Genomic DNA, 22,418 nt, shown 5'->3' with positions numbered 1-22,418 from the left:
GCACGCACGCACGCACGCACGCACGCACACACACACACACACACACACAAAAACGTAATCTTCTGTTTTAATTTTAACAACTCCCTCAACAGAAAACACAGGTGCACACGGGGAAAAAGTCGTTTTGCTTGTTCACAGTCATCAGTGAGGGCAGAGTTGAAGAAGAACAAGCTGAGCAAAACAATCTTTGATTTTACTGATTTATCATWAAAAAAAAACAAGAAAGAATCAATCCAAATCTCTCTGACACTGAACACTTCCAGCGAGGCACAATCTTCAGATGTAAGTTGAGGAAACAGATTGCTTCAGCGGGCCGGGGGCTAACATCCCCGCWCACTGACACAAACACACACCACAATGGCAGCATCTAACTAAGGTAAAACAGGAGCAGAACTCACCTGGCAGTCAAAATCTTGAAAGTTGCGTGCATTCTGTATGAAGAGAAAAGAAAGAAGTTCAAACAAACCATGTCTCATAKATGTTGTGTTTATTCTACGTTATTGTTGTTTTTGAACATTTTGGTCATTTTACCACTGGCCATTATCCTTTACAATTAACAGTAGTAATACAATTTAGCAACACTTCAGAGTTTGAGCCACAGCAACTTTAATCAAGTTATTACAGACTTCAAACTAGAGCTAGAACCAGCTCCATCAGTATTTATATAGTCTTTGGTCAAAAACTGACTCAAAATCTTGTTCTGATTTAAAGAAAGAAAAACATCCATCCCTTTCATGTTTATGTTTGATACAGCTTGTATCATTTTAGGGTTGTTTAAAATGTACGAGTCATTACAGATCAGCTGTATTGTGGCATCTGCAGTGTCACGCTCCACGCTATGGACACTGAGAAGTGAATTAACTCCACGATTGAAAACAAATTCTGAAGCTTGAATCAATTTTATTTTTTACTCCTGTTCTGTTCCACGACTTCTTAAAAACATCATTGATTTTATTCCTGCAGTGTTTTCTGTCGGCTTCAGTTCACTCTGATTTGTCAGCTGACTGGTCATGGTGGAGCGAWGGGGCAGCTGGACTACAAAGAAGCAATCTCAGGAGCAGTGTGCTCCAGGGGAGAAGATGAGATTTTGAACGGGTGGAGACCAAGCTATGAGCAAATGATTTTAATACAAGTTTTCTTTTTTTGTGTGTAATGTGGGCTCACATAGTTATTTTAATAATAGCTTATGAGCGAATAGTGTGCACTAAATGCAATTGTAGAATTATTTGAAATCAAAGATAAAAAAACCTAACATTGTTTAACAAACACCTTCCCAATCAACACAAACCATACTTTATGAAACTGTTATTTGTCTGGAAAACCCACCAAAACATGCCACTAATATGTTTTGTTTCAACATCTGTGTGTGAACTCAGAAGTGTAAACAACATGTTTATATAAAAATCTGTATGTTGTAGATGAAAGTCACATTTTAAATGAAAAACAGTAATATTACAAATTCATTTTTATTGGAAATGTTAAACATTTTAAATCTTATGATTGTACCTAACTTCTTAATAAAATAATATTATACTGTACATAAAAACAGCTATTCATGGCGTTTCCTAACATTACACTAGGCTAATTAATATTACTAAACAATTATGGTCCACATCTGCTAAGGTCAACAGGCAGCTTAYATTGTTTGTTTAAAACAATGCTCTGATTGTTTTATGTTTCTTCATTTTCTTTCTAAATTAAATTGAAATCACCCACTGGCTGCAGCAACCCTGGGTGGTGGTGTGTTCATTTACACTGAAAGTCAGAACCTTGAGCTCTGAACAGTGTAACCTCAAAGTCGAGCGCTCCCAGCGCATCCCATTGTGACTATCGTTTACACGAGTGGCAGATAGCATGAACTCAAATCAGGTTAAACCTACTTTCCAAGTCGGAGATCCGATTCTGRATTGGGTCTCTGAAATTCTGACATTCGTGAACAAACTGTCAGTCATAAGACACATACGCTGGAGTCGGTGCAACGTAAATTAGCCTAACGCAACAGTAATCATCCATTTTAATGATGGTGGTCACTATGAATCTCGGGGGTCTCGTTTCCCACCCATCCCTAGTGYCATCCATGCCCACGGTGAGTTCAATCAGGAAGCATAAGTTGAACTTAGAGTTGTGTATCTCTGTAGAAAATTAAAAGCTTTAAAACACTAAGAAAAAAAAGAGCCCAATACGTGCTCCCTAAAAGTAAAATGAATGTCTTTTTTGCTGCTTGCAAAATTTTTTCAGGGATAGCATTTTTATTGCTTTATTCCAGCCATTAATTTGTTTTCAAACGAGGCTGCAGCAAACCTGACAGCAAAGAGACAGAGAAGTGAGGCTGGGCAGCAGACGACAGAGAGAACTACTGGGATTTAAAACCAGCAGGAACACAGGGATTCAGAAACAGATGGTAACAACAAAGATCTCCCTTTCAGTTTCCCAATTCTATAACAATAATTAGCTAGAAATCAGCCTTTTTAGCCAAAGTCAACACTATTTTTAAGACTATTCAGACTAAAAAGACAGAAACTAAAAGGCTCAATTGACAGGATGTGATGAAGAGAAGAAAAAGTGCTGTTTTGATCTTAGAAGTAAAAATAACTTTTTAAAATAAGATACTAACAATAAATATATTCCTATAAAATCAATTTACTGACATCTTTTAATTTTAAAGAACATTGAGGGGAAAAGGATATTCTTTTTAAAAGCAGCTTCCTCTCTATACTTTGACAAAATAAAGCCCTGCATCTCTTTTCTACACTGATTAGGTTTAATTATGTATTCTTTAACAAAGCAGGAACAAATAAGGACTATAATTTTAAATTTTTTATCATATTACGTACTCCATCTTCTTGCTAATGAGCTGGCCACTAGGTGGGGTGAGAGGTCAGAGGCAGMGTTCTTGTTTTTAATGCTTTTTCTGACTCATTTGATCTTTTATGTGTCATCTGCAGTCTGACAGAAATGAATAATCTTCTTATTCCTCAGACCAACAACTGAGGAGAAACAATCCCCTCAGACTTGACGTGTTATCATTTAAACCCTGACGTTTTTCAGCCTCATGTCTGCTTGTGCTGTCTAAGAGAACAAAACACTGTTTTTATCTTTTCTTCTAATCAGTTAATCAGATATTAGGCTCACGATTAGAAGAGAAGAGGCGAGCTTTGATCTGCCGTTTGGGAGTTTAATTGTGTTCATGATTTCTGCTTTTAGCTGTCGTTCAACTTCAGAATTTTTTAAGCCCCTCATTCGTTCATTCAACCTGTTTTATTCTGTTCAGCGCGGTGGATTTTTCCAGYTATGAGAAATACAATAAAAACAGTTCCCTTCAACTCCTCCTTTGATCTCTTTATTTTCYATTTCTCGCCTCTTTCTCGACCTTTTTTTTTGTTTAACTGGCTTTGTAATTCTTTCCCCYTCTYTTCTTTTTTTTCCCTCAACAGTTCGGCATGTATGAATAATTCACTTTGATAAATGGGACTGCGGAGTTTGCATGCCCAGAGTATTGGCGTATAGATTTGCTTGGGAAAGTGCGAGTGTGCGTGTGCGAAAATGTGTTGTACATATGTGCTCAGGTCCACATCTGTTTGTTTGTGGCATCGTGACAGCAGCTGCTCGCTGTCTAGTTGTGGTCACAGCTCACCTTACTGGTCARCAGCGGCTTGATCTCAGTCAGCTGTACGTCCTGCAGCTCGTCCATCTTCCTGTCAGGTCACTAATCTCTGTTCAATAAAACAAAAGAAGGATGTTATCCTCACTAATAAGGAAGAGCTGTCAGGCAAACAGAGCAAAGCATATTAAGAGTACTGCATCCTCTAAAAAAACTCATCAGATCTGTTAGACATTATGTAATCACCCAGTCGTGATGATCTGAGCTGGCTGTGATTTGTAATGCACAAGTTTCAGTGTTTGGTGCAAAATATAGAAATGTTTCATCCTAATAAAAATGAACACAGCGTTACTCATTCTGTCCTGCATATAATTATCACACACCTCCAAAGGTGGGTGTGAATGTGTTAGATTGTCAGTCTGTTAGTAAAATATCTAATAAACCACTGGACAGATTTTTACGAAACACTTGGTTAATCAGCTGTATTTAAACAATTACTGTCAGTCAACCCWTTTCAAGATGACTGCCACAGCAAAGTGAACCTAAACTCAGATTTACACTGCGTGCGGCTCCACTTAGCCGCGCACTTCGCCGTCATTTGTGCCTTCCTAGATTTACACTGTCTGCATGCTCTGGTGCAATATAGYCACTGATAAATGCTGAATAAAATTATCATGTTTTTTTTTGTATTATGTGTGTATGCATAGGTAGCCATATATATTTTCTGGCCAGATGGGATTGATCTTTGAGAAGCTGAGAGCTCAGCTCGGCGGGATTGCCCACATTATTYGTCTGATTGGATTCGCCACATCGGATGTACCAGCGAACATTAAGACATATGGAAAATTGTTATTGTCTGTCTGACCCAAAAACATTTTCTTCTGTTCCCAAACAACTGATTACAGATTAGTAGAGGTTTATATAAGCACCATAGTGTGTCACCATTTGTTGATATGATGATAAAATGATGTTTTGTTTTTTCCCATCATCTAACTTTATGTGTTTTTTGTTTGTTTTCTTTTTAAAGGTAGCACAACCCCTGCTGGTTGCTGCATGACCTGATCACCTGTCCCCCCATGCTTTTTGTCATGTGTGTCTTCTTGAATGTGTGTTCTTAAATGTAATTTCATTGTGCTCTGTACAATGACAATAAAGGCATCATCTTATGTATAAATATACCCATATAATATAAATAGAGCTTGGATTTTGACAAAACGTAGTCTGTCTTTGGATAATTATTTTGAAAATGCAGATGTGCTCCTTGATTTTACCGTTTGTGCGGTATGATCTTTTGTAAGTGAACTCTGCACTTGCTCTGGAAATCGAGTCCAATTTTAGTGGATGGATGTACGCACCCTGAGGATGTAATGTAAATGCTCTCATTGACTACAAAGGGTCAGTTTTAACTGCAGAGTTTGTGCCACAACAGAGCAAGTAGATATGTCTGCAGACAAAGTAGGCTTTTCCAAAGGAAGGCGTTTCTCAAGGGTCACACCTGATGAAACGGGCAAAAGGGGGCGTTACTCAAGGGTCACACTTAGGATGATATATTAAACGTTTCTTCACATCATTAACTTACTTTTCTAGCATCAGACTTTCATTTATTTATTTAGTTTCACAAACCTGYTGTTGTTACCGAGGTAATCAGAAGACTTTGGAACAATAAAGGCCGGCAGTTTATGTTAGCTGCTGTAATATGTTTATATGAAGATGCCGCCAATGACGTCTTCATTCATTATTTCCACTTCTTTTAAAAAGCTCCCGGTTACATTTCAAAATAAGAGCAACATCAGTCGTTAGATTGTACTTATTTATTTTTTGAGATATTTAGAAATAGGGGAACTAAATGTTTGTTTTTAATGGTACATCGTGATTTGATAAAAATAAAATAAAATCAGTTTTGTTTGATAAAATTAATGTGAACATAGATAAAAGTGAAGGAAAAACAAAAGAGAAGAACCAAAACAGAGCAAATACAACTAGCCTATCAGTGTTAAGCTTGAGAAACACCTACTTTGAGTCTGCAGATAATCCCTTCTCAGACGAAGTGGCAAATCTGGTGTTAGAAATATAAAAACGACTGTAGCTCAACAACTTTACAGATACTGAGCTAATTTATGTTGTGGTAATAGCTGTGACTCCTGAACACAAACTGAGAACCTGCACATCTCACCAGATCTCACAATATTTTATGAGATTGTGCAAAATTTGACCAATTTAGCTCCAACTAAGTTATTTTCAATCAGACGATAATCTTTGTTTTACAATTCTGACAGGAAATGCAGTAATGTGCATTCCTTAGAGCAGAGGTGCCCAAAGAGGGGCCTACGGGCCAATTTTGGTCCGCCAAACCATTTGATTTGGCCCACCAGTTGTCCTGGTTACTAGATTGTAATTATGTTCAGATTAAATATAAAACACAAGTAACTACAAGAGACATTTAGATTAGATTTGCACACCTTAAAAGACCACATATACTGAAATTTTAAATTAYGAATAGTTTCATGAGCCTTTGCTGCCTGAGCAATACATTGAATTTTCTCCACGTTCATGGGCTGAAAAAAAAGAAAAGAAAAAAAGAAAAAAAAAAGAATGTGGGCATCCACACTGGCTAGCTTAATCATAAAAATAAAACAACTTTACTTAAAAAGAATTTGCATTTCTTATATATAGTATTGCATTTGGCCCGCGGCCCTCAGATTAATTTTGATTTTGGCCCTCTTAGGGAAAATGTTTTTAAATTTTGGCCCTCTTAGGGAAAATGTTTGGGCATCCCTGCCTTAGAGGAATGCTTGCGCTTTAAATGGATTTGAATTTGACCCATTTGTTTTGCACAGACAGTGACCTCAGATGACATTTGTTGTGAGTTGAGGTTACAAAAAACATCTGAGTTGACCTGAAATGAAACAGGATTAAATCTTTGCAACATTCTGGAATAAGGCAAAACAAGAAAACATATCAATTTATTGGCCAGTTTTAAAATGTTGTCAATTCAGCAAAAACACTTTGTCACTTTCCAAATTATTAAATAAAGTTGTATGAACTGAAGAACAACATTTAAATACATGTTTTACTCATTCTTTAGTTTGCTGAATAATCTATTTCTGTTTTACGTCTTTCATGTTGATTTCTAAGAAATGATAATGTGCAGCTGTACAACTACACAAGTCAGGGATAAGGAGCAGAAAGGATGTTCTCTCCGCTCTCACAAAAGCAATTTTCTATTCCAAAAACAAAACACGCACAAACACAACAATGTATCCAGGTTTGACAACAAGCCCTAATGTCCACCTTGTTTGCCTTCTCCTKAAAGCAAGTGTTTATTCTCAGGACACAAACAACCAAACAAGAACAGTGATGCAACAATGTCCCCATCCCCCACCACCTTTCCTGAAACACTACCTCTCTGGCCTTGTCTGTTTGCATGAGGTGAGGACAGGAAGCAGTGCTGAATTACCTGACTGTACTGAGGARGGTGGCTTGTGTTGCAAATTACAGAAAAAAAAGTCCAATATGACTCCTAGGTCATTGCTTAAAACTACCAGAAGCCATCAAATCATCCTGCAGTGTGTGGAAAACAGGCTTCATGTGAAAGGAAGATCATTTATTAGAGCAATTAGATATAATTCAAGCACAAAAAAAGGAAAACGTAATCAGACAGGAGGAACTATCTCACTGCAGGAATGGGAACAATCACTTCCCGAGTCAGAGCCAATCCCCAGATCAACCTTGGGCTGCTGGTATCAGGTAACTCTCAAGGTCAGTTAGTGATGAGCCAACTTCCAGCAGGGATACAGAAGCCGTGATGACACGACGGCGCCGTGTCTCCACTCCCTGCAGGTCTGACCTCAGACCTAATGACAAAAATCTGAACAGACATCTGTTGCCAGATTAATCAGGTCAGGGGTCAGCGGTGCTCTGTCAGTGGATTGGACAATGCTTGAAAACAACCAGGGAAGCAGATGGGCACAAACGARCACAATGGTCAAGTTACATAAAAACAATCAGCAGAATAAGAAGAAAAAAAAAACGAAAGGGAAAGGTCCAGCGTAGGAAACAGTGAGCCATCAGAAACAGTGAAAACTTGCTTGGAAAAATCCCTGCTGACAAATCCAGCTCAAGGCTAAAAYGGAATAATATTTAGACAACTGAACCAGGGGGAAAAAAACACAAATACTCTGCGTGCTTGAGAAGATTGAGTGTTTTATGCGGATCAATCCAAAACTTCCTCAGTCTGCCACAGAAAGGTGGAGGGAGGCAAAGACGGCTTAAAGTGGAGCCGGTTAGKCCGGTTGTTGAGGTGTTAATGAGAGATGGAGGTCAGGGTGAGCTTAAACCGACTGACTGGGTGGTTTTCACTCAACCAACCCTTCTGACTTCAACACATCTTATCTTTATCTTTCATCTACCTGACCCCCCCACCCCCCTCACTGCGCACATTAGCCTTTTTTTCCTGAAAAAAATAATCCCCGCTCTGCTAATCACAAAGCACCAAATCACCGGATCACAATTAAAAACATCTGAAAAACACTATAATACGTCTTTCCCCCTCTCCCAGCAYGTCTGCTCTATGGCTCGGCATTCACGGCTGTTGCCATAGCAACGGAGCTGGTTGCTGATGTTTATTCTAAGCTGGGATAGACCCATGGGACAGATGTGAGGCAAGAAGATGAGAGGAAGAGGTGCTGATAGAAATGCTTTCAGCTTCACTTTATCCAATCAGTGTTACCTTCTGACAGCTGATGAAGGGGACTGTAACAGAAACCAAACACTGCAGTATGCTCAGCCCCAGATGACAGCGAGGAAATTTGATTTGTAGGGGTTTGTCCCATATTCACAGAGTACCATGAATGTGGAGCAGGGTGGAGGTGGAACAGAGAGCTGATGATCTGGTGGAGGATGGTCATCAGACATGATTTTACTCAGCTTTTGCAGAGTTAAGGAGAAGGTGGRCTACATGAGGCTCTGAGGCAGCTTCCTCATTCGCTTTTCTTCCTTCCTGCATGGCGTGGTGTTGCTACGAGAGGAGCCTCCTCTCAGCTGTGGTGTCATTCCACTCAGCGAGAGATGAGGAGGCTGAGCTGGATCTGGAGTTGTGTTGGAGGTAGACCTTGTGTGCAGTAAAGGTCACTGTTCACAACAGGCTGGGCAGTTTTTGTGTTCATCTCCGACACATGGGCTAACAGGAGATGTTTCATAACAGATAACATGTTTGGTAACCTCTCTCCTCTGCAGTAGGTGAGCAAAGCTACATTTAAACACAGACTGATGTTAGCGTAGATACGACTGGAGGAATGCATGTACCACTACCACCTTTCATGTCAATGTTTGGCTTGGCTGTGGCAGCCATCTTGAATYCAGTTGACACCAAAAGTTGAACACTTGTAGATGCACACCTAATGACTATCTTCTGCACGTTTCATTAAAGTTTATGTGGTGGTTGATGAAATACATATTAAAAACTAGTGGTGCACTGATTGCAGTTTTCTAGATGATCTTTAATCTAACCTGCAKGTTCCAATTTAGTCCGATCCGTTTTTTTTTAAACTGCTGACACTGTCAGGTGTTATAAGGTCATAATACACCTTCAATGTTCCAGTCTTATTTTACTGAAAGCATTAAACAATACGCTTGAAACAATATCAACTTGTTTTAACTGGACATTAGGTAGTGCTCACAGCAGAGCTAAAGAGGACRGTGGCTGATTTTCAGACCTTTGTGGAGGTAGAAGAGAAGCTGATCTTTTCAATAAATCTTATCTAAGTATCGACTGATCGCCATTCTCCCAAAATTAATAAATCGGCCAGCTTATTTATTAATGCACCACTAAAAAAAAAACCATGGACCAGAACAGGTAAAGACTGACTGTTCAATCGACAGACAACGAAAAGCAGCTGTGCATCTATKATGTCAGCAAATGGTCCCGAGGGATTTTGAAGTGACTCCTCCCACCATTTTTCCTCCTCGCCTTATCTTCATCTTCCTCTTTGTCCATTCTTCTCCTCCTCACATCCTAACATCTGGAAACCCCCAGCAGGCTGCACAACAAATGAATGTGAGCCCAGGTGTGATGCTGTCCCCCTTTTAAGTCTTTTCAATTTGTACCCTTCCCCGTATGTCACCATGGCAACAGTGACCTCAAATCTACTTGACGTCATTGTCATTACTTTGACTCTGACCTCTCCTGCTTAAGGCTGGACGTGGTGATGATCAGGACRAGCATCCTGACTCAGCTGTAGCGGTGCTGAAGCACTGTTTCATGAGAAGAGGATTACAGTCGAGAGGTTTGAGTGACAGGCTGCAATTAAATTCAAATCTGCCACAGGAAGCAGAACAACATCAACTGAGTTTCATGAAAGAAAACATGTTTTATAAGCAAAAAGCCTCTCTTCTTGTGGGTTGCTTTTGTAGATGTTTCTTTCTATCCCACAGATCAGCAGTCTATTAAATCTGAAATATTGGGTTTATTCATTTAATCATATTTAGCTTCAGACTATCTCTTTCTKCTATAAAGCTCTCCTTCAAGTTTTTGAAGTATGCTTCCTGCTTTCGTGTTGTGCATAAATTTACATAAATGTTTTCCTCTCAGGAAGTTTACTTAGCAAACTTTTTAGCTTGCAAAAAAAAATACACACAAAAAAAACAATAGCCTAAAATATTTGTTGTGCAAACATTTTTTTGTTTGTTTKTTCTTTTGATCAGGATTTATGAAAAGACTGTTGATATTCTCTCCCTATGAGACTGAATTCCTCTTCAAATGCAGATTTCACAGATTGATCCTGGTAATTGACCAGAATCTGTACTGGAAATCTTGGCCTCTGTGTTTTGTTGCCCTGCAACTTAGAATGTAACTGGTTATCTGGAGTAGTTGTATCATTAAATTTCTAATTCAACATAACTTTTTTTTCTTTAAGATGAACACTTTTATTGCAAAACAAGAAAGAGATGAACCAGCTCCACCAGAGATCTTGGTTGTTTCTCTGATTAACACCCTTTCTTGCTGTGGCGATGTAATTTTTCCACTTCCCACCAGTACTGCTCCACATCTTTTTCTCTGATTTGTGTGAGGAGATTCTTGGTCTTCATTATGACTTGCTTGGTGGTAATCTTTACTACATAAAAGGTGATGGCTGTTGATTCTGCCGGCTATCTGAACAGTTTTTTATATGGAGATAAGCCGACACTTCCATTGCTAACAAGTTGATCTTGTGGCTCCTGAAGGTAATTATAGCTTCATCACAAAGGGATGAATATGTAGAAAGTTCTTTCTGTGCTTTGGGAAAGGTTCATTATTTACAATCAAGTTGAAAATAGKTTTAAATGTCAGGTTGTAAACCAACAAACTAAAACAACTCCAATAAGAGTGAATACTTTTGCAACCCTCTATAAGCTCATACAAAAACTGAACATGTCGTTACAGGCAAAGGTTCAAGTCCATACAGTTTCCTACAAGTTCAGCAAAAAGCCTGTCAGACTCACTTTAATGGGCTTGCCAGCTTCATGTCTGCTTGATCTCTAAGCAAAATGAGAATAACATCTCAGTCTTAGAGGAAGACAAGTACCCCTGACCTCAGTCAGCAAATCTTCTCATCAAAGAAGAAAACAGGACAGAACAAATTTCAGCGCTGCTATCCTCCTGCCAACCGTTCAGACAGCCTCATTTCTGCTCCTGCTCCTCTTTCTTTGCTTTGCTTTAAGGGCTACAAAACAAGAGTAAACATCTTCTTTCTGCAGGAAAACACTGTGTTCATCTGGGACTTCTAAGACTGTGCCAACGGGGATTTCTTCATCCTCAGACTTTTCGTAACCAGGCCTGAGCCGTGTTTACAGTTCTCAGTCAGCACTCTGCAGAGGTGCCAATCCACACCAGAGTAAAGCTAATGGACAAGGATCAGTTCCAGATTATTACTCCAGCCTGGGTCATTTGGTAAGAGAATTACAAGAGGAAAAAAAACATGAGTCCCGCCCCACCCACTTGTCAGATCAATAAAATCTTGAAGTATTAGTTCAGAGGTTAATTGAAAGTTATTCTGTTCTAATAAAATCAGGAGATTAGGAATGAGACCTGGGAGGAAAATGGTTGAAAAGCTAAACAGCGAGGACCCCACTGATGAGTCTTTCTGAAACACACATGAAAGAGCATGGTGACACAAACCCTAGCACACACACTCTGAAGACTTCCTGCCTACTTAATTAACTGACAGCTTGTTCTCAGGAGGAGTCATCCCCCTCCTTACAGTTCACATGATTCTCCTGAGTCAACCTGATTAAAAGCTATTTTTTAAACAATTTGACAATAACCTAAAACAAGATAAGATGTAATCCCTCATGTATTTATCAGAAAATAGCAATTATGGTCCATTTCTGCTTAAAATGTAGAACRACACCCACCTTTGGGTAGAGAAATAATCTAAGAATAATGGTGCACTGAAAGACTATTTATTTCTTCAACAAATTTTATCACCTTAAAAACAAACCTCAACCTTACCAATAATTAAAAAGATTCAAAAAGAACTAAATGTTGATTTACTATAAGTGTTTTGCCCTTCTTTAGAAAATCCGATCTGAAGGCAGTCTGAAGCGGTCTTGACAACATCTTGAGCCTCCTGTCGAACAAAACTCAATCCAAAAGTGATAAAAAGTTGCAGAGGTTGAACTAAGACAGAACATGGGTCATTACACAMACTGGATCGATACTGCTGAGGTGTAGAACAAGCACAGCAAACACATTTTGTGCACACGACTCAAACCATGACTCAGTAAATTTACTCTCAGTGTGAAAGTCTTTGTCTCTTTTAAACATCTTACAAACAAATCAGAGATTGTGTGTTTGTCCACCTCTGTGTTTACATGAGTTTGTTGATTGATGGCCATTTAATCTAATTTAAATGTGTTAAATATGTTGCAGAAGAGTTGGGCTTCTACTGTTGTACCGATAGTTTAGCAGTCTTTGGTCACTATGACATCTTAATTAGAAATGTAATTTGATACAGTTTAAAGTAGGAACCAAGCCTGTCTGGGAGGAAAAAATCTCATGTTTGTACAAGAAACTAAAACTGCTCTTTTACRTTTAACTTCACTGCTACAAATAAAACACCCTTGTTGTCTTATTTATTTGTGTTTTTAATTAGGGCTGGGTTTTGTTAACAACGTAACAATTCAGTTATTTAGGTCATAATTCAATTTGATTAGATTAAGTACAATTTTGATTTAAATTCTTTTTATATCAATTTCCTAACAACAACAACAACAACAACACAATTTATTAGAGTCCCTGTGGATAATTTTTAGATATTTATTTTCTTTACCATATAAACAGAAATGGTGCATGTTAACATTTTAGATAAATAAAATATCTGAAAACAAAGATGTAGCACAATAATACTTGTTCTAAATATGGAGTAAAAAAAAAAACCCCATAAAACCTGAAAACCTCAGGGCTTAAAGTGGAAAATATCCAGAGCCTGAAACTTTTCTATGGTGGTGATAGGAATGAAATCAGAACATATTTTTACTCTTGCCAATCTGTGAGAATCTGTTTGAACTTTAAATAACACCAAATGATTGGGGCAGTGGGGTATTTGCTTCGCTACACCAGAGCCTGAGGCAAATCAGCTGCAGGGAAGAAGGTAAGAATATATATAATTTTCTAACTCCTTACAGAGCTCCATAGGTTGACTCATTTTGTGGTTAACTCAACACAAAGTAGCTGTGTCATCATCAACATTCTGTTATAATCTGTATTCCTTCAGCTGCAAAAACTCAGAGTAAAATTGAATATTGCATATTTTAACGCTATGAATATACAAAATAGCAGTCTCACTGACAAAACTTTCTTTCTTTATTTTTTTGGACTGTCCTTTTCCTTCCCTCTAAATGTACTTTTTTAAATTTTAGTAGCATTTCCTGCTAGTACACGGTATGATAGTATATAGATTTAAATGAGCAAAGGTAATATAAACTTGTGTACAATGGACTGTGTTGTGCCTGACGGTTATTAATCATTTTACATGCACACCATTCTACAGAGGTTATTTCTTTTAAGCTTTGGCATACAGCCACATAATCAAACTGTCGACGTCCATTCAGAATGTGTTGAGAAACAGACGTCCAACCATGTCCCTTACTATCTGCCTCCGCCCCATTGCACGGTCTGCAACTGGGGGGTACTTGAAATCCTCCGCCTCCCTGTCTRTCGTCAGGATCTAGCCGTGCCCCAATTCCCTTATTTTCTGCCCACTTTATCTGGAGTTTACATTTGTCTCTGCTCATAAAGTTTTGTTTTGACTCATGCCTGTGATGTGTCCCGCTTTTATCACCCACCGGCCAGAAACAATTAAAGTGGTTCCGGATTTTTCCTGACCAAAGCACAAACTGGCCAGGGTATCGAATCGATTCAGAGGATTAGAATTGTAAAAAAAGTAATAGCAATGTGCTGCTGAATCGATTATATTACTCACCCTGACTTTTAAAGGCTATCTATCTACAGTATATTTCTAAAAGGGTTAGTTCATATTTTCTTAAGTGGATTCTGTGAAAAAGTTATAAACAATTAAAATCTTACCATTATAAATAACTTTGTGATTAACCTCAGTTTTAAGAAATAGTTTAAGTCTGACAGGACTAAAAGGCTAATGGCTAGTTTCAGCAAGTGGATTATTTCTCTAAACTGAGGTTGCTCTAAAAGTCATCCAACACTAAAGGTGGAAACATACTCGCTCCGACGCCGACGGGTCGATGCGCGGTCACGTAGTTGTTTGTGTCGGGGAGCGAGTTGGTTTTTTTTTCCCTTTTTTTAATTTTTTAACCGAGTGGTTGAAGTAAATGCAGCGCATAGCRCTGTCAGCACAAACATGCATGAGTTTTTCTCGGTTTGTCTATCTTTGAAACTGCTCAAAACAGTCTACTCTAGTCAGAAGCGAGTTTTTGTTTTTTTCTTCGGCTGTGTCCGTCCAAGCGCTTTCAGTTCAGACCAATCACACATTACCGTCGACACGGGAGGGGGGTCAAAAAGTTCTGCCGGGGACTTGTGCCAAAAGGGGCTGTCGACACGACGCTGCGAAGCCCGGCGACGTAATTTTCGTCATTAAACTGCGACAACTCGTGCCGACGTCGGCAGTTTGCAGGGAGTATGTTTCCAGCTTAACCCACATCAAAAGATTTAAACTGTTCCTGTAAGTCTGTAACATTTAAGGGGGATTTGGGGTCTGAGTTAATCAGAAACTCTTGAAATGTGTCTTGGATAAGAAGACATTAAATAAATAAATATATTCTAAGAGTGAAAGGTGATACAACTCAACCATTTTCATAGAGATAATTTAGTTTTCTCTTTGCACAAGTTCTTGACCTACCCTTTATCATTATAGGCGTTAACATCACTCAGGGAACAGATAATTTTTGACAAATCACCAGAAGAAAGAAAACAGTGAGTGCTTTATGTAACCTTCACAACCAGGACATAGTTTGGATTCTTTCTGAAACTAAAATAATCTTGGTCTTGTCTAAGAGCTTGAATCCAGACATTTATGCTGTCAGTCACCCCACACTCTGTCCCCCACCTCCAGTATTTCCTGTCCATCTTGATTAGACTGAGTTTCACTGCGTTGTTCAGCAGACCGGGTGACTGGCATGTGATGAATGATGCTTCTCACCACTGATATGGAATCACTGCCCAATAACTGATTGGAAAAGCCTCGTAGCATAATGGATCTGCCATTAAACGGGTGTCTGGAAAATACAGGGTATCCAGCAGGAAGCAGCTATAAATCTGCTAATCTATACACTAAATCAATTCTTCATAGTTAGATGTACCTAACAAGGTTTTCCATTTTGAGAAAAGTGCAAGAATTTCATCATGCAGGAATTAATAAACATTTGGAAGGAGCCTCGTTTTACGTCATGTTGGATGTTAATAAGTTGTGTTCAGCTGTTTTAGCAAATTTAGAATAAAATGAAGACAAAAATCATTTAGATTTCTTTAAGATTTGAGGATTTTTTTGAGCAACTGTATGTATAATTAGAGATCGTTAACAGATACTCTATAAAAAAATCATTTAATGCACTTTGTGCAACTGGCTGCAGGTTTTCAGGGACACAATGAGCAACTAATCTGTGAACCTCATCTGAACTGATTTCTACACAAACAAACAAGTAAACAAATGTGTTTACAAATGGTTCAAAGAACACAGCACAACTTGAACACAGGATAGATTTTACTACGTTTTATACAATTAGTTTAGTTATCATCTGTCACGGAGAAGCAAAAGGCAAACAGTGTTTCTGCTTGTGTCTCTGTGTGTCTGTGACCAAAATATAATATCTCATGAACCACTGGACAAATTGTATTAAAACTATCAGAGATAATGTGCATCTACCGCTGATGGACTTTTAGTTAATTTACATTAGTCAACATATACGGTTATAACTCAGTTTTTATTTTACAAATACTGAGCTGTGGTAGTAGATGAGAGTCAATCATGACAAAACAGGGAAATCTAAATATATTGCATCAGGTCAGGTCATACAGTCTTGTTGTCAAGGTTGGACGTAAAWGGTTGTAACAACATCATTTCTCAACACAAGATCAATATAGTTTAAACTCTGGAAAGAAAAGCTGTGAATGATATGTACTGTGCTCCTTTAAGGAAAAACATGCCTTTAATTTATTAAAATAAAAATAAAAAACTGTTTCAATAAAAAACTGCAGGAGTTTCAATCCTTTTTCTTCTCTGTCAAATCAGATTTTTCTGACACAGTTTTTAGCCAAACTAAACAAAAGATAACAAGTTAGTAAATATACCAGCCACAGATAACAGCGATTAGTTCTGCTGTTCTAACAATGTACAAAGTAAGGMATCCAGATTAATAGACATCAGTAAACTGTTGTGCTTGTTTATCTCTGTAAATGAGCCAGGAAATTATCCACATTAAAAACATTACAATAGACAAACTGCATAGGGTTCAACAGTACCTGTACAAAAGCGAGTTGTGCCAYGTAAAGTCTAAGTTTAGACACATTTTTGCTGGGTAATTTTAGTGCAGTCAGAATTCCCAGTTGGAAAGACTGCAGTGAAGTTAGTGTTAYTAACTTATAAAATGAGGGTAACTCTTAAATGATAAAGGTGAGGAAAGATGGACAGCCTCCCAAACCAATCAGAATACATAGGYCCTAATGTGTTTCAGCCAATGAGAATGCAGACTACATAGTGTCCCACTCACTTGTTGATGTGACAGCATGGAGAGAGYGCTGCAACAAGAGGGAAGTKTGAAGAGGAAAGGACTGTAGATAAGCTTACAACAAACCCTGCTGTGGATAATTTCACAGTTTATCAACTATTTTCWGAGCTGGTAAATAGTCGTAGTGAGGGTATGGACTGGTGTTGAGTTTTCTGACAACTTTAAAGCACGCTGCATGGAGCTAAAGCTACGTTCACACTGCAGGTCTTAATGCTCAATTCTGATTTTTGAAAAAAAAAAATCAGATTTTTTTGGTGTGAACGTTCACATTACATTTCAAACATGACCTCCATCAGACTCCTGTGTGAATGTGCCACAGCGCTGATGTGACACACATGCGCAGAAAAAGACGTGACGTCTCATTCAGCTGGCTGTTTGTTTACAGAGTTAGCATGGATGCTACTTYTAGCATGTTGAATCTGAAGTTGTTGTTCAGTCAGAGCCGATTAATATCATTATCTGACACGCTTGTTYAGTTCAGTGTTTATATCTGAACCTGCCTCTGACCGGGATGCTCCRGTGAAGCTTTTTATTTTTGGAAGGAAGCAACGAGCTGGAAATAAAGTAACGACTGAGTAACTTCAAGAACGATACGGTCCGTGAGGACACTGGATCTTACTATCGTACTGTCTACATGGAAAATTAAACGTAAAAAGACGAAGCAACTGGACTTCTGTTTTGGAGCTGTAAACGCATGGAGCTACAGATTTAAACAGCGTGACTCAAGGTTAGTGTCTTTGTCGCGTTCAGACTGTCATAAAAAAATAAAATCAGATATGGGTCGCATGGGGCAAAAATAAATAAAAATCGGATTTGAGTCGCATTTGCCTGCAGTGTGAACGTAGCCTAAGTTGCTAGCCTCATTAGCTCTCAATGTTGCTGATTTCCTGAAAGTTCACCTCGTTCAGCTTCCAACAATAAGGTTACACTTAAACTATTAATTTAKTTGTGAAGAAATTTCATGTCACTATGATAAGAGYCAAAACGTGCCCCGTTAYATTATTTAAAGCTTCACCTGTTCTKAGTGCCACCATACAATTTACTGCAAAAGTATTTTGGAATATTTTGGTTTTCATTATGCTTTGGTCTGTATTAGTAACATTTGTATTCATCTCAGCTGTTAAAAACTGTGCATATGCAATACATTTGCTGACATTATTGAATATATTTTCATGTCTTCATATTGTTTTAGAAAAATGTTTTATAAGCAAGTTATGAAGTGTTTGATAATATGTGGTAGACTCCTTCAGTGACATAGATGGCGAGCCTCCCCACATTTGTCATTTTCTTATTTAGAGTGAATTTGTTAACACCTCCCTGTGCTCCTATMGTTGAACTACTGGTCCATTAGCTCCTCCTCTGTACACAGTGGTTCACTTAAGGACCAATAAATTACTGAACAAAACTAAAGTGAGACTGTTCTACTGAATAGGACAAATGGGGTACACCTAATTTTTTATCATTTTAAGGCTTTTTTTTTTTTTTTTACATTTTTAATAATTTTTAGTGCAAAGTTATTGTTTTATAACCAAACCCTTTTAGGTTATCTGATCCAAGAGTTGATGAGGTCAAGCACCAGTTCTTAAACTATTTTTAAACTATTAACATATGTTCATATAATAATATTTATGTAATATTTACCCTGAAGTTTTCATACATTATGCTGCCTTTCAATTTATTTGATTTGATTTTGATTGCATGTGTTTTGTTCTTTGTTATTTTGTGTTACAAATGAAATGAATCAATTTCTAAATAAAAATAAAATATATTTGGTAGTATGATTATTTTTACTGTAATAAAATGTCACTTGAATATTCACCACTGAGACTTTTCTATTCTTACTTCACTCCAAGCTGTGAGCAGTAGATGGAATAATAAAAATCAAGGTAAACTGTTAAAACTCTTGTTAAATGAAACATAGGCGTTCCCACAAAGAATAACTCAACACTCAAAGGCAAAAGAAAAATATCACAAACTGACCTCATGAAATGGCCTTATAAAATGGCTGATTTTGAACTCTTTGGACACCCTCAGCTTTGTTCCAAATGTCAGAAAAATGCATGCACTTCTAAAATTTCTATTTTTTTGCAGAGCCCCCTGTCAATTGCTTGGTCAGCCCCCTTCTTTTTAAAACAGCCTCMTACTCCTGAAACTTTTGAACCCCCTGAAACTATAGCCCTGCATCAGAAAATACATTTCTACATCCATAATCCATCCTTTGAATGTTTCCGTTTGTGTCTGTCAGGATGAGCTTGGCAAAGACAATAACTGGCAAAACATTACCAGCCCCCACACTGATCTGCCTGCCAAAACGGGGGCCCCCTCCTCTTCCACACCTACAACCTATCTATTTAGGGACAACCTCTAATGCACTCACAAAAAAATAATTCATATAAAGAGGCCTAAGATCACCACAAACAACTATACACATGGCATGTGTGCAGCCACAGAAACACACACTCATACTTAATATCATGTAAGACTCTTCATTACTCTGAGAGCTTTTAAAGAATTAAATTAATCCTCGAAGGTCCAATTTATTATATCGACTGTTCACTGAGATTAAACATCAGCATCTGCCAGGGTTGGGTTCTAACTGCACATCTCTTGGCACCATCAGAACACTTCATGACTTCCTCACATACCTTTTTACAGTTTGAGGAGTTGTTTGCTGTAATTTCTCGTGGCAAGCTTAATTTACCCCCATAATACAGACTCCGAGACTGAGAGCAATAATTTCAGCTGGTTGGAGCCATGTTTCAGACCAGCAAACTGGAACTCCACTCATTTATTATTCCTGTAATAGAGTGGGGAGTGCATGGAGCAGGCGGGGAGTCGGGTAAAGGCAGCTCCTCTCTGTATTCACCTATACAGCCTCACAAAGTTAACAAGTCATCTATTTTAGCCAACTTCATACATAAATGCACAACAATCCCCTGCAACTTTCTGAGAGTCTCACAGTGCCTCCATGACTGGAAGCACAAACGAAACCACATGAAAGAGCAAACTTATAGAGACTACTATATACAAAAAATAATAATAATAATGCAAATATGTTGGTTTGTTAAACCTGAAACAACAACAAAAAAGCAGCATAAACCCGTCACAATTCCACAAATACATTTCAGCTGCAAGGATTGTGTTGCACAATTGTACTTCTGCAAAAAACAAATAGATAAATAAATAAAGTAAGTCAATTTTTTGGTTGTCAGTGTACAAAGTTTMTTTTAGAATGTATTTGTTTTAAGACAGAAGATAATCTTGAATGTGTATGACTTTGTATGGTTTGGTCAGTGCTTGTCAAAAATCCAGAAACAGTGCATCTCTAATCCTCAAATCTACTTCATTCGTGTGTGTGTGTGTGTGTGTGTGTGTGTGTGTGTGTGTGTGTGTGTGTGTGTGTGTGTGTAGGCAAACTCTCCTGAACCACTGGATGGCTTGTAATGAAACCATTAGATGTGCATCTAAACCTAATTACCTACAGGGGTAACCTGATCCAAGATAGAAAACACAGCTAAGCGACATTAGCTAATAAAAAATGTCAGTTTTACAGATATTCAGTTAAAATTTGACGTGGCAGTAGCTGAGAGTCCTTCACCACACATTACATACTGTAAGTGTGACATCTTGTATGATGTTTCATTTAAAGTTATTTACAAAGTTTACCCAAAACGGCTAAAACTTTGTGGTTTGTCAACATAAGCATTCGTAGTTTGAACGGTGCTGGACGAGACCTATTCCTTCAGAATTCTTAAACTTTAACTACTCTAAAACTATCATCTTSAATAAAATACTTCAGATCATTTCACTCAGTTAAAGAATAAACTTACTGGTTCTGCATTATATTTTTKTTAGATTTAATGAAGTAAAACATTAAAATAGAGAATCCAGCCTTACACAGAGGAAGGGATGGTGCGAGGATGGATGAGATAAAGCAGATCTGATATACTGAAATAGCAGGTGCTAAACAGAGACACAAACAATTGTTGTGACAGGTAAGAGTGATGTCTGGACTCCAGCTGAACGTGTCTCTCCTGGCTGAGTATGTTCTTTTGCCCGGTTATAAATAAGAGTGAATAGCTGTTGCTGTCAGCCCTACACTCAGTGCTGCTAATAGACTACCTGTCCCCCCAAACACCCCCAGTCCCTCTCTGCTACACTAAGCAAGCTGCAGGTCTGTCGGGATTTCCTCTGCCATGCTTGGTCAGGCAGATTGCACCGTGAAAGACAAAGTGTCTGAGAGATGCTGTGCGCCTGTGCTGGGTCCAGGCCAGAGGATGGGATTCTGCTGGAGAGGCTCAGCAGGATCCGCTGAGTGCGGTCACATGAGGGCAGTTGTGGAGGCAGCACTGAGCCCATCTGTAAACCCAGCACACAGGATTACACAAAACACACACGTATGCCGAATCTGTTCAACAAGCTGAAGAAACATGAGATCCAGCTTCAATAAAACATCAACAGGACACAAAGTAACACAAACCCTTGCACTCAGAGACAGTAAGGACATCTGTCTGAAAACACAAAACGGTTTTTGGACCCCTACATGTTCGAATRTGTGTAAATCAGTGCTGAGATGCCTGTTGGCTCGCAGGAACACAGCTTCTGTTAATAGAGTTATCCGTGTGGTCAGGCTGGCTGTCACAATGACTGATTACTGACAATTCAATCACCACAGAAACACATGGGAGGCTCCTTCTGCGCTTCCCCCGAGCCAACGCTGGCTGCCGAGGTCGGTGGTGTCCTTGGCAACCACTCAGGGGAAGAGCCAGACCCCGACTGTAGCCGTCCACAGCTCGGCTGGGGTGGGGGTGTGGGGGGGGGGTCTCTGAACTCCAACAACCTTTACACTATAGTTTACATAAAGCCATTCGTGTTTTATCACTCCAACATGAAACACCACACACAAGTTCGACATTCCTAACAACAACAACAACATGTATCAAATGAGGCTTATCATTCTGTAAAGGAATGCATGTCACCCGATGCCGTTCAGTCCACAGACTGAGACTGTCTCATGCTGAGTTGCAGCTGTGGGCCAAAACTTCAAAACAACATGTCATGTTTAAAGTATGTGTACTCCCACATAGTTCATTTTTCTGTAAACCTGACCGAGTCAGAGTCATTTTATGTTTGCTATAGTCAGTCAGCTGTGGCAGCCATTTTTATTTGAATGGACTCAAAAAGTTGAACAATTATCGAGGTACGTCTAATAATCCGTTCACTGGTTTGTGAGACAGAGTTGACTCGAACAGGTAAACAAGCACACAACTCAAACAGAAACTGATTTCAGATCAGTTGTTTGAGTACCATCTCAGTCTGCTTTGAACTGATCAGAAACGCAGGCCGAGTAGGGGGCTGTTCACACAGCTGAGGCAAGTGATGTCGTGGAGCGCTCCCTGAACCAGATGAACATCACTCAGGAGGAGCTCAGCCTTTTGTGAGACGCTGCGACAGCTGACCTGTTGAAGTTTAAAGAGTGGGGCTGTTCCAGAGCAATCAAAGCTCAGGGACATCCTCACCTCTCCCTGCCCTACACACACACACACACACACACACACACACACACACACACACACACACA

At 38.8% G+C, this 22,418-nt stretch overlaps 1 protein-coding gene across 3 annotated transcripts in view; it reads right to left on the bottom strand.

The window, feature by feature from the left end:
* ndrg3a (ndrg family member 3a) overlaps positions 1 to 22,418 on the bottom strand; it is a 53,935-nt gene that overhangs the window by 23,878 nt on the left and 7,639 nt on the right. For all 3 annotated transcript variants that reach the window (XM_014017733.1, XM_014017736.1, XM_014017738.1), the window contains exons 2-3: positions 3,635 to 3,713; positions 399 to 431 (exon numbers count right to left, since the gene is read on the bottom strand). In XM_014017733.1, the coding sequence (XP_013873187.1) occupies positions 399 to 431; positions 3,635 to 3,691 (90 nt within the window). In that variant the 5' untranslated portion in view covers positions 3,692 to 3,713. The remainder of the gene's footprint in view (positions 1 to 398; positions 432 to 3,634; positions 3,714 to 22,418) is intronic.

Source organism: Austrofundulus limnaeus, unplaced genomic scaffold, assembly GCF_001266775.1.
Source record: "Austrofundulus limnaeus strain Quisiro unplaced genomic scaffold, Austrofundulus_limnaeus-1.0 Scaffold175, whole genome shotgun sequence".
In the NCBI taxonomy this organism is placed as follows: domain Eukaryota; kingdom Metazoa; phylum Chordata; class Actinopteri; order Cyprinodontiformes; family Rivulidae; genus Austrofundulus; species Austrofundulus limnaeus.
This window is presented reverse-complemented; position numbering and strand designations above follow the sequence as displayed.